The 17,045-nt window shown below is 37.4% G+C and overlaps 1 protein-coding gene across 1 annotated transcript in view; it reads right to left on the bottom strand.

Moving 5' to 3' along the window:
• The window catches only part of TSPAN12 (tetraspanin 12), an 85,759-nt gene that overhangs the window by 18,979 nt on the left and 49,735 nt on the right, over positions 1-17,045 (bottom strand). Inside the window, exons 6-7 of the mRNA XM_063445089.1 lie at positions 5,878-5,952; positions 1,023-1,130 (exon numbers count right to left, since the gene is read on the bottom strand). Of these exons, the coding sequence (XP_063301159.1) occupies positions 1,023-1,130; positions 5,878-5,952 (183 nt within the window). The remainder of the gene's footprint in view (positions 1-1,022; positions 1,131-5,877; positions 5,953-17,045) is intronic.

Genomic DNA, 17,045 nt, shown 5'->3' with positions numbered 1-17,045 from the left:
TACACTTCCCTGTGCAATCATTGGGAAGATGCACATCCCAAAACAGCTCTCTCATCATACAACGGACAACATGTGAATGGATTAAATCTTTGGACTCCTACAGAAAACATGCGCTAGATGTATCAACCTCAAATGTGTTTCCTTAATGCAAAGAGGCTAATTTCTCAGAATTGAGCTCCCCTGCTTTAACTTGCAGAATAAAAAAAGATTTCTCTCCATTCAATAAGAAGCTAATTTTCTGTGTATATTCCCGATGAATTGCCAATATTGCATGTAACACCCAGAAAGAGGCTCTCACTACTGAAAGGTGTTTATTGGTATAATACAGTTATGCAAAGTATATATTATCAGATGTCAGCATTATATAAAAATTATAAAAAAAATATGTTTTTCACTTTTAGTGAGAAATCTACAAACAAAACTAAAAAATGTATATCAATTCAGTGAGTGAGTGTATGGCTGTCAGTGAGTGTGTGTATGTCTGTCAGTGAGAGTCTGTGTGTGTGAGTGTATGTGTGTCTGTTAGTGAGTGAGTGTATGTCTGTCAGTGAGTATGTCTGTCAGTGAGTTTCTGTGCGAGTGTATGTGTCTGTCAGTGAGTGTGTGTATGTCTGTCAGTGAGAGTCTGTGTGAGTGTATGTCAGTGAGTGTGTGTATGTCTGTCAGTGAGAGTCTGTGTGAGTGTATGTGTGTCTGTCAGTGAGTGAGTGTATGTCTGTCAGTGATTGAATGTATGTCTGTCAGTGAGTTTCTGTGTGTGTGTGTGTCAGTGAGTGAGTGTATGTGTGTCAGCGTGTGTATCTGTCAGTGAGTTATTGACATGAGATGGTGGCAAAATAGATCTTTGCCTAGGGCGGCAGAAATCCTAGCACCAGCCCTGGTCATATGTTGCAAGAATGTGACTTCCCATAATCTGCATTGAAACAATTTATTCCATATTTTCACCTGGTTCCACAAGGGACCACCTTGATTATAGAGCACAGAATGCAAGACAGACAATTTCCTTGTTAAAATGTTATTACCTCTTTTTGAAAAAAATTCCATGCATTAGTCAGCCACTGGTATCTGGGGAAGCCATAGTTCGGCATTCGAGACTTCAAGCTGACCATGTCGGCCCATTGGACTGTAGCCTGAAACACATTAAAAAAAAAAAAAAAGGTTTAGATCATGCTACATAATCTTTTTTTTATATTTTAAAACTCACATAGTGGTTATTAGAATGGAAAGGAGTAAAGCGTATTTGTATTTACACCTTAATACACGCATAAAACTCAATTCGTGGAGAGGTCTTTCTGCTAAAGGTCAATGTATAGTAAGTTTGCAATAATTACACCAGAATCACAGGTTCAGGACTCACTGCAGACACACAAATGGGAAGTACAACCCTGCATGAACAGGTTTCAAAGGCAGGTTAGAGGCAATAGTTACAATGGTTCCAATAACTCGAGTTCCAATAATATGCATAACAACACAGGCACTCATTAGTATTTATACCGAGTCAGCGAGCAAACTGAGCTCAGGAAGAGACTAATATTCACATCAGGTCAATATAGAAAGATAGAGCAAACAGAGCATAACAAAACAGAAAAACAAGTTGAACATGGGTCCCTGAATACCTGAAAGAGTGCTGCACATATAATTACTTTTTATAGTATTTTACATAGATTTGAAAGAACACATTGTTTTTCTCAAAAGTTGCTAGTCATTGATTGGTTTTAGGATTTCAGGAGTTTCCTCGGTTTATAAGTTGAATCACTGACAAACAGAAACACTCATGTTATCAATTCAACTCTGTTTTAAGATATTTTAATTTGGTATTTTTCTTATTTATCTCATGTTGGGTCAAGTTAAGTCAACTGACATATCAACCAAGTCACCTCCCAAGTAACCATATAGATGTTCTTCAAAATGTTGGCAACTCTATGTTTAGGTCAAAAAGCACTAAATGTCTTTATTGGCAATTAGAACCAATAGGTGTACAATTGCATTAACTTAACAGTCCACCAAACCTCTGGGAAATGACATTGATAAAAGTGTATTTATATTTTATTCCATACAGGCAGAGGGTACGTAGTTCTATTTCTGGCAAACACATACAACTGAAGCTTACAGTATTGGGATGTCAATGGCACTCCAGTTATGGTAGTCTATGGCTTACATATAAATGTAATTGGTAACAAGGCTCTCCCACGTCTCCTTGCTTTGAGGTGACATCACATGTCTCCAGGCTTTTAAATATGAATTACAATAAATTACCGACACATTAACCCCTGCTCAGTACATTATTTAGAGCATGTGCAATGATTAAACTCCCAAAACCCCATACAGCAATCACAAATGCACCCTATTTCACCTGATAAACTACTCCGTTGACCATATAATGTATTTATTTCACAGTACTGTAACAAATAGTCTCACAATGTGGTCACACAATATACAGATAAACACTGGTCATTTTCCTTTTTTTTTTATATTCTTTCATATTATATTATCCGAACTAAACACTTTCTTCTACTACCTGAAAGAAAACTATTACCGATGTTCAAAAGTTTAGCTGTAGACAATGTAGACTCTCTTAACTATCTTAGGGATTTATTGATGTGCTGAAAAAGGGTGACATTTTCACAGGTAATTGAAACAGACTCACGGGCAAACAATTGCGTCTTGCTTAATATTCTAAGAGCGTCTAGGACAAACTTCTGCAAAGTTCAATCAATCAAAGGTTACATTGGAAGACGCAGCTCGTGTTTAAATACAATCTACAAGGAAGACAGTGGATTGCAGACGAAGGCTGCTCTTACGAAGCATTCAATTTTACATTTATTTTCTAAGAGTACTTCGACTAATTGTTTTGGTGAGTTAAAACCAACCAGGCCTGCAAGACAGCAGCCTTTGCTATTTATAAATTACACATCAAATTAACAAGTATTTGATAATAATGATATAAAAGTATTTTATCAGAAAAGGTAGATTTAGCTTGACGATAGTTTCATGTAAATCCTGGGCTGTAAATATTTTTACCCAAATTAACGATACTCATTTTATTGACCTCGGAAGGATGAAAGGCTTATTTGACCTTGTCAGGAAACCTGTGACTCTGAGAAACTGCAGCTGTATGTAACTATTTATGTATGTATGCATATAATAGAGCGCTAGCTGCATTGAACAGACTACTAACCAACAGAGGCTAGGCAAAGTAAGATCCCTCAATCTCCACACACCACAGAGCGACACTGTACATGTTAACAATATATTTTATTTTGTATTAGCACTTATTATGTTACCAATGCCAGAATGAAATATGGATGACCAATTCAAACTCATGAAAAGTAGAGTGCAGATATCTATGCTCATCTAAAAATACCAATTCTACCAGCTAATTTGAGCATCAATTAAATTAAGGCCAATTGTCTTTATTGAGTTTATTTAAGTCTTTTAAAGGATTGGAATATTTGAATCAAAGTCTAATCAGAAGCCAATAATGGTCCATTGGAATTTCAAAACAGATACATATATTTTACAATGAAAATATAAAATGAGGTGATTTCAAGGGACACTAGTCACCAGAACAACCACAGCTTAATGTAGTTGTTCTGGTGAGTATAGTCAATGCCTGCAGGCTTTTGCAGTAAACACTGTTTTTCCAGCTAAAAGGCAGTGTTTAAAATACAGCCTCGGGATACCTCCCCACTGGCCACTCCTCAGATGGCTACTAGATGTGCTTCCTGAGGCAGTGCTGCACCGTGTGCAGCACTGACATTCAGTGTATCCACCCTCTGCATAGAGACACTGAACTCTTCTTACAGAGGTGCATCGATTCAATGCATCTCCACGAGCTTATTGGCCAGTGGGACGTTTGGCTCTGGGCCTGTGTATTTGTTACATTCCCCACACTAACATAACTACACAATTGTATAAAGGGCCTCTGTAGCTTAACTTTGCTCTTACTGGCACGCAGAGAGTTCTTGATAAAGGAATTTCAATTTTAAAATCAAATAGCCAAGCTGGAAAAATCACTTGGAGTCGGAGAAATTTTACAATTTTGATATTTTGACCTAAACATTCGCCTCAAGTGATTAAATTATTATTGCTATTTATATATGTTATCTTATATAAACGAACACCATAGTCAGCACTACATTGTTGAAATAAATTTCCAGATAATACCCTTTCCTTAAAATGGTGACTGTGAATCAGTGTTATTAGGGGAAAAAAGAGGCAGTGTTTTGTTCTTTTAATTTATTTAATAACATGTTTTGTTGCCTTTTCCAGATACCATCCCACCAGTAACATATGAGTAATAAAATAAGCAAATAATGTTTAACTTGGCAGTAAAACTGACACAATTCAAAGACTGGAAACAGACTCATGGTGTACAAGACAAGTTATGGTCTGCGCTAGATAAATGAGAACAAAAATGACACATTGTTTGCAATAGCCCGAAAATATAACCCAGAGACTATATAGCTACAAACAAGATTAACTACTCATTGACAACTTGTAACTCATAAATACAAGTTTATTTCAGCCTTACAACCACAGAGAAATTAGCAACAAATTGCTTTACTGTCATTGAGGTTAATTCATTAAACACTGAATTGAATTAGATTAAAAAAAACAAAATACAATATTTAAAGGGGAACAGTCATTTCTCTGGATGGTGAAGCACCTAATTGAAAATAACCTGTAACTCGAGTTAACGTTTACTTAATGAGATGCATTTTTACTTTTAAATTAAAATGAAAATTTAGCAAATTATATAATGCTATTCAGACAAAGCAAAACCATATAAACATTGCAAATGAAGAGGATAAATAGAAACATTGTTCAATTTCTCGTTTTCTCTATATTGACTGGCAGGTGGAAAGAACACAACTTAAAGGGACACTATAGTCACCTGAACAACTTTAGCTTAATGAAGCAGTTTTGGTGTATAGAACATGCCCCTGCAGTCTCACTGCTCAATCCTCTGCCATTTAGGAGTTAAATCCGTTTGTTTATGAACCCTAGTCACACCCCCCTGCATGTGACTTGCACAGCCTTCCATAAACACTTCCTGTGAAGAGAGCACTATTTAGGCTTTCTTTATTGCAAGTTCTGTTTAATTAAGATTTTCTTATCCCCTGCTATGTTAATAGCTTGCTAGACCCTGCAAGAGCCTCCTGTATGTGATTAAAGTTCAATTTAGAGATTGAGATACAATTATTTAAGGTTAATTACATCTGTTTGAAAGTGAAACCAGTTGTTTTTTTTTCATGCAGGCTCTGTCAATCATAGCCAGGGGAGGTGTGGCTAGGGCTGCATAAACAGAAACAAAGTGATTTAACTCCTAAATGACAGTGAATTGAGCAGTGAAATTGCAGGGGAATGATCTATACACTAAAACTGCTTTATTTAGCTAAAGTAATTTAGGTGACTATAGTGTTCCTTTAATAAAATGGTTGATGGTAAGATGGTGGCAACCGTTTGGCGGTTAAAGGAGTTTGGATTTCTATATTTACTTTTATTTATTGGAGCTATTAGGACAGCAAGTAAGTAATGCTACAATACCACCTAAAGTCAATAAATGTGTATTTTATATTTATGATAAAGGATATATTTACTGCTTTGGGAACGGTTATACCTAATGTTGAACCTGGAGTGACGTTCACTTTAAGCAAGAATAATCACATTACCTCACATTTCTTAACAAGCAAAATTGAATTTTCAGAATAAAACTTCCTTTAAAAAATGACTTGTATCTCCACAAAGAAAATCCTTTTAACAAATTGCTAAAACATTCAGATATTACAGCACAAATTATTGTGATAGTTTTACTTTTACTTCAGACTTTTCAAAAACGATTTATTTTCATTTACTTCCTTTCCTTTTACATACCGTAATTTCCTGATCATATGTCCACACTCCACAGGCCAGCTCAATACAGAAGATGACCAGTAGACTCCCAAAATACTGCAAAATAACCATACAGATAATCAAACTACTTGTATTTATTTATTTTTTCTTTTAAAAAAAAAAAAAAAAAAGCTTTGAGGAGCCTGTATTTACGTCAGAAGCCAACCTGTCGCTGTTGGGTTAATATACCCACTAAGTTTTGCTTTCTCGAGAACTGTGGGAGGTTTATCTTAACGACAATGGGCTCTACCGTATGCCTTTGTATTTTACCTCTATGCTATTCGTTTTTCCACATGGTATTTTTTAATTCATCTGTATTGAAATAGCTTCACTTTTTAACTCCCCTATCCGAAAAAGTCAGCGATATCAAATTCCATTAACAGAGAGAAACAAATAAAAATGAAATTCAAGGCAAGATGGCTGCCTGGAGAACGGGAATTATTTTGGAAGGTAATGCACGTTTCTAGATTTTAGTTGACGAACACATTAACCAACAAAAATATTCACTATTAAAATGTGGAATTACATTGTTGCTACGGGTTAGAAAAATGTCACCCAGTTGCATTGCAGTACTGTTTGTGATGCGAGTGTTGTTAGAGTGCAGTGTACACTGCTGTACCCGATGCTGCAAAGGTGCATGGTACAGCAGCTCATTGGGGGGAACTTACGTTAAACGTGTTATAAAGCAGCGTACCTTGAAGGTTTACAGGTGCTGTCTTTACAACTTTGCAGTTAAAGTGTTTGTAAATGTTTGTCCCCTAAATACTATGTACAGGAACTTCTGCCACCATAATAACTTAATTGAGATGAAGTTGTTATTACACAGTTACATAGCTGAAAAGAGACTTGTGTCCATCAACTTCAGCCTTCCACACATTTGTTTTGCTGTTGATCCAAAAGAAGGCAAAAAACCTAGTCTGAAGCGCTTCCAATTTTGCCACAAACTAGGAAAAAATTCCTTCTTGACCCCAAAATAGCAGTCAGATTTCTCCTTGGATCAAGCAGCTATTACCCCACTAATTAGAAATGATATCCCTGTATGTTATGGTTTTGGAAGTATTTATCCAATTGCTGTTTAAACATCTTTATGGACTCTGATAAAGAGTGCCCAGGGTGTTCCTTTAAGTTTAAAGCTCTAATAGGACCAGGGTGTTACCATTTTACCCTTAACATTTGTGGGTTGGGGGGGGGTTAAATTGTATAACCAAATGTACATTTCCCCATTCACTGAGGTGGTCCTTATGTGATAATGTTAACACTTTGTGGAATTCGTTGCTTAAACATATAGTCCCAAACTTTGTACTTGAGTCTTCTGATTGCTTTATATCCCATCAGGTTAAGGTTAGGAATAAACAAACAGACTATAATAAATTAACACATCTGTGAAATGTCAGATTGGACAAACAGACTACAAGGCATCACTTTCTCCACCCGTCCCTGTTGCAGGCATGGCGTGTTTGTTATATATATTTGAAACACAGAATATAATTACAGCGCAATTAAAACTAAGATGAAAATGATACCACTTATATTAGGGTTGGGATAATATTAGGAGGATTAATATTAGCGTTAGAGGGGCCATAGAGTTAGAGGTTGTTTAGGGTTAAGATGGGGCTTTAAATTAAGCCAGTTTTGTTGTTGTTTTTTGTTGGAGTGTTTTAAATTGTGGTGGTTTAGGATAAAGGGGGGGGGATTAGGAATAGTGAACGAATAATTCCATTTAGATTAAGTTGTTATGGTTCCTGGGGTGTGTTCCATTAAGTTTATCATGAGGAAGCAAAACGGAGCTTAGGTCCCATTCCAAACCCAGTAGTGAAAATTGCAAATATTTATAAATTCTCACATTTTATTTTGGGAGATTTTCTAATTTCCCAAAAAGTTATAAATTTATTTCAGATCTTACTGATCAGATCGCATGTTTTCACATCTCCAACAACAAAAAGAAAAGACAGAATTAAATTCTGCATAACTCACTCTGGAAGAAGGGCAGTGAAGCATAGACAGAACCAGAGATTTAGGTCATCTCATAAAAAGCATAAAACATGGACATTAAAACTGTATTCCATAATGGTAAAAGTTTTGGAAACATAAACAAGTAGATGACCCAACATCACTTTCTGACCTTTCCTTTCTACTTATAGCATTACCTAGTTTTGATTGTTGGATGGGGGAGCAGAGGAAATAATAAAAAATATATATATATTATTTTACTTTTGAATTTCTCGTACCTGGCCCTTTGTGCTCTCTCTCTCTCTCTCTCTCTCTTTTTTTTTTTACAAACTACTTTAAAATGTGCCTCTGAAGAAGGAAAATCAGATTCATAAGAAAACTATTTAAAATTAAATAGTGACTTTTATTTATACTGTGCCGATTATATTTTTAATTTATATCACAGTTCACAAGTCACTGTAGCTTGCTCTATATCTGTATAAAGGCGAGTTGGACACCCGCAGTATGTGGACACATGATATGCCGGTACGATATCAAAGAATGCTTTATTGTGTCATTAAATTCCCTCTATTCTGCCGAACCTGCATTCCCTGCCAATTTTCAGCCTCGCCTTCTATTTTCTTTACACTAATCACATATCATTCCTCATCTCGCCTGCTTTCTATACTGAATATCAGCCCTTTTAATATATATATTTTTATTAATTTATCCTTTTTATATCTTCCTGTTCTTTGTCCTGATGTTGCCATCGCAATCCAATTTTCATTTTGCTGCAGCAATGCTGGTAGTTAATCCCATCTGTAAGAGAATCCTGGACCTTTGACACAATGTAAATATGTGTACACAATCATTTGGAAGTCAAGAAGCGCTGTAACAATAAAGAGAAACTCCAGACCCATCAAGCACTTTAGCTTGCTGAAATGCTTTATGTGTGAAGTGTGTCCTTTTTTATTTTCACAAAAAGTGCAGTTTTACAATAAAAATTGGCACTTTAAAGGGACATCATAGTCACCAAAACAACTTTAGCTTATTGAAGCAGTTCTGGTGTATAGAACATGCCCCTGCAGCCTCACTGCTCAATCCTCTGCCATTTAGGAGTTAAATCACTTTGTTTATGCAGCCCTAGGCACACCGCCCTGCATGTGATTTACACAGACTTCCTAAACACTTCCTGTAAAGAGTCATCTAATGTTTACACTTCCTTTACTGCAAATTATGTTTAATTTAGAATTTCCTATCTCCTGCTCTGTTAATAGCTTGATAGACCCTTCAGGAGCCTCCTGGGTGGGTTAAAGTTCAATTTACAGAGCATGACATAAAACCTTTTAACGCAAGTTAACATATGAATGAAAATTAAACCATTTTGTTTTCCTGCAAGCTGTAACAGCTAGGGGAGGTGTGGCCAGGGCTGCATAAACAAAAACAAAAGTGATTTAACTCCTAAATGGCAGTATATTGAGAGTGAAACCTCAGAGGCATGACCCATACACCAAAACTGCTTAAGTAAGCATTTGAAAGATTTGTGTCCAGATTTTAGCAGTCAACTACAATCGGTCCGGCTGAAATCCAGACCTAGTTCGGGCACATCCAGAGTTTTGTATGCAAGATCCAGGCAACATGAACAATGCATGGGATCTGTTCTAATGGCTCCCGTATACAGCCTGATGGTTTTGCCCAGCTCAATATGGGGCCATTGGGACTAGAGTGAATAACCATATATATGTTAATGCCCATGTTGATCATCTTGCTTTGACAAAAAGACCTGGGGTAGGCAACTTTCTGCACACCAAATATTGTGGACAACATCTCCCAGAATGCTCTGACAGCCATAATGCTGGCAAAGCATCAGGGGAGAAGTTCACAATATCTGGACTGCCGGAAGTTGCCTACACCTAATCGAGCCATTTAAAAGCTTCTACTGAAGCTATTATAACAACCTCTCTAATCCACTTTTATTGTCCTTACTGCAAAGAGCTCTGTCCAGTGCTGCAGATGAAATTAAGTACACTTCTTCCTGTGGCGATCTCAGGTTTCACCTATCACTATGTGCTACACTTTAAGATTCCCATATATACGATGGGGACTATGATCAACATCCATTAGAGGCTATTTTATTTGCTCTGTTATATCACACATCTTGAAATCTTTTGGAGGGGTTTATATTGTTATTATTATTTGATTTTTCTCCCTGTATTTTGTGTATCTTCACTTGTTTCCCCACATTATTTAACTGGGACTCTCATTATCTCCACAAAGTGTGTCGCTGATATTCCGGACGTATCTAATAAAATATAAATACAACATAGTGTGATATCACACGATGCTGTATTTATTTATATTCTAATTGGCACATTAGATGTATCCCACGTTTCCTTTGTATTTTTAACGATTATATGAGATCCTTGTCTGGGAGGTAATCTGTAGGAACCTGATATTCACTGTTTAAGATAAATATTATTACCTTATTTGATTGTATATATATATTTTTAGGTGTAGGGTTTGTTGCACATATATTGTGCAGCTGATATTACATAGTCTATATCTGAGTTTTTAATCTCAGGATTAATGTTTTCATTTGTGTGATTATTTGATGTTACCAATATTGTGCTTGTCTATTGTAATATGTTAATCCATTTATTTTACTAGTGCAAGCTCTTTTAGGGTATATAGGTTTTTGGGGTTTTTTTGTTTTTAAAGTGTTAAATGCTTTAAATGCTAAATGCTTTTGAGGAAAAAAAATGTTTCACAGAATTTTTTTTTGCAATGTCAAATGATTGATAAGTATATACATGAAAACCCAATTAATCTGAGGAACTTCTCAAATCAAGACAAATCCACAAACAGTTTTCATATAATTTTAGGTAGCTTCACAAGTCATGTACAAATTATAATTTACAAAAAAAAATGAAAGTATTACTTTTATTTATTTATCTATGTTGGACATATACTTAGTAAAGTCCTATGCATGCACAGACGTAGTCTCTAGAAAATCCCATATGTTCTTTAAAAATAATACCATATATGTGCAATAAAGGAAACCGTGAAATTACGGTTAAATAGGTTTATAGGAGAAATGCTACAAAACCTGCATTTTAAATGGGTTAGACAGAAGTTACATCTTAGACTAGATGGCAAATTAGATGCATATTTATCTTCTGCGATTTCTTGAGTGTATTTTAAGTTGCAATGGCAAACATGATTAGAATAATTATTCTCCGTGAAAGTTTTTTCTAACTATTTAATGTTGAGATCACTCTGCAACAACATTTGTTGATTTCGAAAGAATTTCCCATTTCGGATTTGCATTATAAAAATCGGTTGGATTGAGTTAGGAGAGATTATGTGGGTGTCATGGAAATGTCTGTTAGTTGATAACACCATGTGCTTAATGACAGCCCATCAATCATTATGCATGAGAGATGTACCTAAAACGAATCCACACGACTGTCTTGAATGGTAGATATTGATTGAGAGCAGTTGGCTATTTTCAGTTTTTCATTTTACTGCTCATCTCCTTCTTGCAACCCTACGTGACATTTCAGGATTCAGAGAATCACAGCTTTGTAATTACCGCCTAGCAAAGGGACAGATAATGCAGAAAGAGAGAAATCTTTTCTTTTCTTCTTTGGAACCTATTTATCAAGAATGCCATGTGGCTTATGAGTGATTAACTAAATATTCTGGCTCCGGTCCAAGATCTAGATACTGAATAAGTCACAGAGACAGCATGTTGCCCATTAAAAAATATATTGATTTATCGACTTTATAAAGAAACTAATTACTTAAAGGACCTTCAACATTCTCTTTTTATTTCACTCATTGAGTGATTACTTTTTTCCCCCACAATGCTTTTATCCGGGGAGACATACAAAGTTTAGACATTTGTGATATGTAAGGGGTTTTTACAAAGAGTATGTTGTGTAACTGAAGTGGGTAATAAATAATACAGACATATATGTAGAAAGAAGATACTTTGATTTTGTTGCTAATCATATTTTCATTTTGCACAAATGCTTATCAGATCAGAAGGTCACCGATGAAGAGCCTAACCCCTAATGGGGACTTTACTTTTTTGACCATTTCGATGTTTGGGGGCGGTATATAACATAAGGAGCTTTATATGAGTGAGAAATTAACAAAAATGTGTTTATAGTTTCATAAAATAGTTACAAACAGAAAACCCTAGCTTTGCTTCATTCCTTGAGATAGCACTTCATAAAATCATTCAAAATATTGCAACGTCTTGTAAGAAGTAACCTGAAGAATGTGTAAATAATATGAGTGTTAGCAAAATTATGACATTATCGTGATAGAACTCACTGGTTCCTGGGCTATCACTAGTGTCTATTGAAATGGAATCTTAAAGGAACCCTAATAGCGTTAGCAAACAAATCTGTATTCCTAACACTATAGAGCCCTAGTCACCGTTTAGGTGACTAGGACCCAGTTACATGATGAATCAATGGTTAATTAACCATTTATTTGCTTACCTTAATCCAGCGCTCTCTTGGCACTGGTGACCTATCCTCCTCCATCGACGTCAGATTACGAGTGGATCTGAATGCGCATGCACAGCCAGAGGCAGCCTCTAGTAGCTGTCAGGGAGACAGCCACTAGAGGCTGGATTAACCCTGCAGTGTAAACATAGTGGTTTCTCTGATACTGCTATGTTTACATCTGAAGGGTTAAAACCTGGGGGACCTGGCACCCAGACCACTTCTGCTTATGAGTGATTAACTAAATATTCTGGCTCCGGTCCAAGATCTAGATTACTAATAAAACTGAATAAGTCACAGAGACAGCATGTTGCCCATTAAAAAATATATTGATTTATCGACTTTATAAAGAAACTAATTACTTAAAGGACCTTCAACATTCTCTTTTTATTTCACTCATTGAGTGATTACTTTTTCCCCTCACAATGCTTTTATCCAGGGAGACATACAAAGTTTAGACATTTGTGATATGTGAGGGGTTTTTACAAAGAGTATGTTGTGTAACTGAAGTGAGCACCCAGACCACTTCATTGAGCTGAAGTGGTCTGGGTGCCTATAGTGGTCCTTTAAATTCCATCAGAATAATCTCAGACCCTTATCCTTGTGAGGACAATAAGATTAGTACCATTGAGTTGGGTAACTACAACAAAACTTATGCCCTAGATTTACTTTGTGAAAAAAAAGGTAAGGCTAAAGGTTGTTATATCTAAATACATTTGAAAGGTTATGCACTCAAGCATGGCAGAAATGTACAGATTTTTCTGTATGAAAGATTACCCAGCTAATGTTCATAAATGTACAATATATAAAAGAGTTCCCAAAGTAGAATGCAATTTCGGTTCTGTTAAGGTTTAAAAAAAGATGTAGAGTGAATTGTTTAGGATGCTTCGTACATTGTGGTAAATATAAAAGTAGAGAAAGTGCACTTACAGTGAAGGAAATATTGTAAACATACTCTTTAATAGTAGCTGAGCTTTACTTAAAAAAACACTTTTACTGAGAAAGTTGTGTTCTTCAAAACATTACTGATCAATTTGCACTTTGCAGAAAGAGAATGTTAGACCAAAATGGAATCTCCACAAAACCGAACATAACATTTTTCAAAATAGAACCCAGTTTTGAAATAAACAAACTTATACATTTTATAATCTTCGAAAGAAATGATGGGCAATGATAGGATAGGTTCCAAGCCAATCAGTTTAACGCGTTTAATATAGGTTATGGGTTGGAAATTAACAATAATATTTGGAAAATCCTATCAGAAACCGTACATTAAATAAATAAATTAAAAATTAAGAAAAGCAAGTAGATGAAAAAAAAACTAATATGATCTAATAAAAGATTGATGTAAAAGAAAGCGTTGGGTAGAAGTGTTTTGTGAAATAGTGCCAGGAGTATATTTTGCCCTATATGAGTGCCAATTCCCACTATTCTTGTAAAATACGGACCAATAAAAAAAAAAGAACAACATGTTCAAGTACCCTTTAATAAGATTACACAAAATGGCTATTTGGCAACTGCAGAGTAATTTGTTTAACGATCTGTTAATTAATCCTAATACATATGAAAAATTCTACCAATGCTAATGAAATGTATCCGTCTTTACCAAGTCCTGCTAAAAGAATGGAAAGGATTTAACCTGGATGAAGTTCCCAGTGGGACTCCGAAATTGGCCTTGGGCATCAGGCACCCACAGAAGTGGGACTGGGCAAACAATAAATGGATTGTGACCGTCAGCTGTATGACCTGACAAAACTCGTGATGTAATCACATAGTGAATACATTGAGATGAAAATTGGGACAGATGAGATCAGATTTAATTAGAATGTTTTTTTCACTTAACTCAAAATAGACGTCTAGACAAATGCCCATGTAAACGTTAAGAACTGCAAATTTTGCTGTTCAAACACCAAACCTTTTTTTATATTATTTTATTTTATAATATTGAACACAACCAGTACACATTGACTAGAATGAGGTGAATCATTTGGATAACTAAACAGGGTTATTTAATTATTATTATTTTTTTTTTCAATGCGTTATCCAAGTTTTGCATTAGAGGTGATGTGGCAAAAGACAAACATACTTTTAACCCATTTAAATTAATATAAAACATAAATTGTTTAATTACTTCTCCATCTTGCCATTTCCTCTCTCTCTCTCTCTCTCTCTCTCTCTCTCTCTCGCTCTCTCACGGGGTTCCCAATACCATTTGTGACTCTTATTTTTAAGTGCCAATGGGGATCCCCAAACCCATCCATGGACTCTTCACTTTTGGTCCATCACACAGTTTGACCTTCGCTTCTGTCTATCCCATTTGTGGTTTCTGGTTTAGTTAACAAGTCCTCTTTAGTAGCTTTGCCTGTAGTTAACTGTCATGTTAGTGAATCTTGTCATGGTTACCTCTCCTATATCTGCTCTGCTATCCCAGTCAAGCATTCACATGGTAAAAAAGGAGAGCTGGGGGCACACCAAGATCATGCATTTCCTATGTTACAATTAGTGTAGGATAAATACTGGCACCATTCTAGCAGTTGTTTGTCTCCCCTGCTAATATTAGTGTAGGACCCACTGATATTGGGGTACTGTGACGTAATTGTGGGCTTAACATGATATGACTGTATTATGCAGGGCCGGATTGGCCCACCGGGATACCGGGAAATTTCCCGGTGGGCCGCGGCACCTGGGGCTGGACTGACAGCCCTAATCATCCTGCTCAGGCTCCTGTGATCCCGGCCGGCCATGTGTGAGCTGTGCGGCCGCACAGAGCCCCATGGGAGCAGGGGGAGCCAGGCGGCCGGCACCGCTCACACATGGCCGGCTGGGATAATTTAAAAAAAATAAAAATAAATTGCGGTGGGGGCGGAGCCTAGTGTGCGGTGGGGCGGGGCTAAGCGTGCGGCAGGGGCGGGGCTTGCAGTGCGGCAGGGCCTGGCTGACTGCAGCATGGGAAGCAGGAATGAGTCCCTGCTTCCCCAACACCCAACCTCCAGGAGCTCCAAGGGATGTGGAGGTAAGAAGCAGGTCAGTGTGTCTGTGTGTGACTGCCTGTGTGTGTGTGACTGTGTGTGTGTGACTGCCTGCGTGTGTGACTGTCTGCGTGTGTGACTGTCTGCGTGTGTGACTGTCTGCGTGTGTGACTGTCTGCGTGTGTGACTGTCTGCGTGTGTGACTGCCTGCGTGTGACTGCCTGCGTGTGTGTGTGACTGCCTGCGTGTGTGTGTGACTGTCTGTGTGTGACTGTCTGTGTGTGACTGTCTGTGTGTGACCGTCTGTGTGTGACCGTCTGTGTGTGACCGTCTGTGTGTGACCGTCTGTGTGTGACCGTCTGTGTGTGACCGTCTGTGTGTGACTGTCTGTGTGTGACTGTCTGTGTGTGACTGTCTGTGTGTGACTGTCTGTGTGTGACGGTCTGCCTGTGCGTGTGACGGTCTGCCTGTGCGTGTGACGGTCTGCCTGTGCGTGTGACGGTCTGCCTGTGCGTGTGACAGTCTGCCTGTGCGTGTGACGGTCTGCCTGTGTCTGTATGTGTGGATGTTTGCCTCAGTGTCAGTGACTGTCTGCCTGTCTCTGTATGTGTGGATGTTTGCCTCGGTGTCAGTGACTGTCTGCCTTTGTGTGTGTGCATCTGCTAGTGAGTGTGCAAACAAGCATGTGTGTGTGTGTGTGTGTGCACGCATCTGCTAGTGAGGGAGCCTCTGTGTGTGTGCGCGCCTATTGTGAGTTTGTGTGTGTCAGTGAGCTTGTCTGTAGTGAATCTGTGTGTTAGTGAGCTCTTTAGGTCTCCTCGGCCGGTGGGCGGGATCAGTCTCGCCAACCGGCCGACAGAGTCAGGAGGAGGAGTGGTGCAGAGGAGGAGACAGCAACGAGGGACATCGTCACTGCCTCAGGTAAGGGACTGAACGGGTTTTCATCCCTTCAGTAACCGGGGACCTGGGGGTGGGAGGGAGAAGGAACCTCCAGTGCCAGGAAAATAGATTGTTTTCCTGGCACTAGAGATTCCCTTTAAATATTTCAATAAAAGTTACGTTTTAAGGAAATCCGAGAGTGCAGCCAACTATTTCAATTGCCTATATATATATATATATATATACACATATATATATATATATATATATATATATATATATATATACATATACATACATATACACATATACATACATATACACTTTTTTGTGTGTCCTGATGAAAGCCCTGAACCAGGGCTGAAACGTTGACATTGGATTGAAAATTAAACTACAATCATTGGAAGACCTAGAGTGCCGGTATTTTTCTTCATTATATATTATATTTTTTGCTGGGCACCAGGCCATAAAGCTTTTTTTATCTAGCATTGGGTTGTTAGATTCTCAGTAATAGAAAAAGCTGAATTCTTTGCTAACGACGGGTTTATCTTATGACAATGATAAAAAAAACTGGTGCTGAAGAGAGGAGTTACAACCTGTACATAGAACCACATGTGGGGTTAAGGGGCAAGACACAAGCTGGAAAGGCGATTACACAGGAAACATAGTGAGTCATCATGAGTAGAGCAGAAAACACAACTGAGTACATTAGTGCCAAGTACTGTAACAAAGCAAAAGTTCTTAAAGGGACAATATAGGCACCAAAACAACTTTAGCTTACTAAAGCTGGTTCGGTGTACAGATCATGTCCCTGCAGTTTCATTGCTCAATTCTCTGCCATTTAGGAATTAAATTG

Source organism: Pelobates fuscus, chromosome 3 (genome assembly GCF_036172605.1).
Source record: "Pelobates fuscus isolate aPelFus1 chromosome 3, aPelFus1.pri, whole genome shotgun sequence".
Classification (NCBI taxonomy): Eukaryota; Metazoa; Chordata; class Amphibia; order Anura; family Pelobatidae; genus Pelobates; species Pelobates fuscus.
The sequence above is the reverse complement of the archived record's forward strand: the minus strand, read 5'-3'. Positions and strand labels throughout refer to the sequence as shown.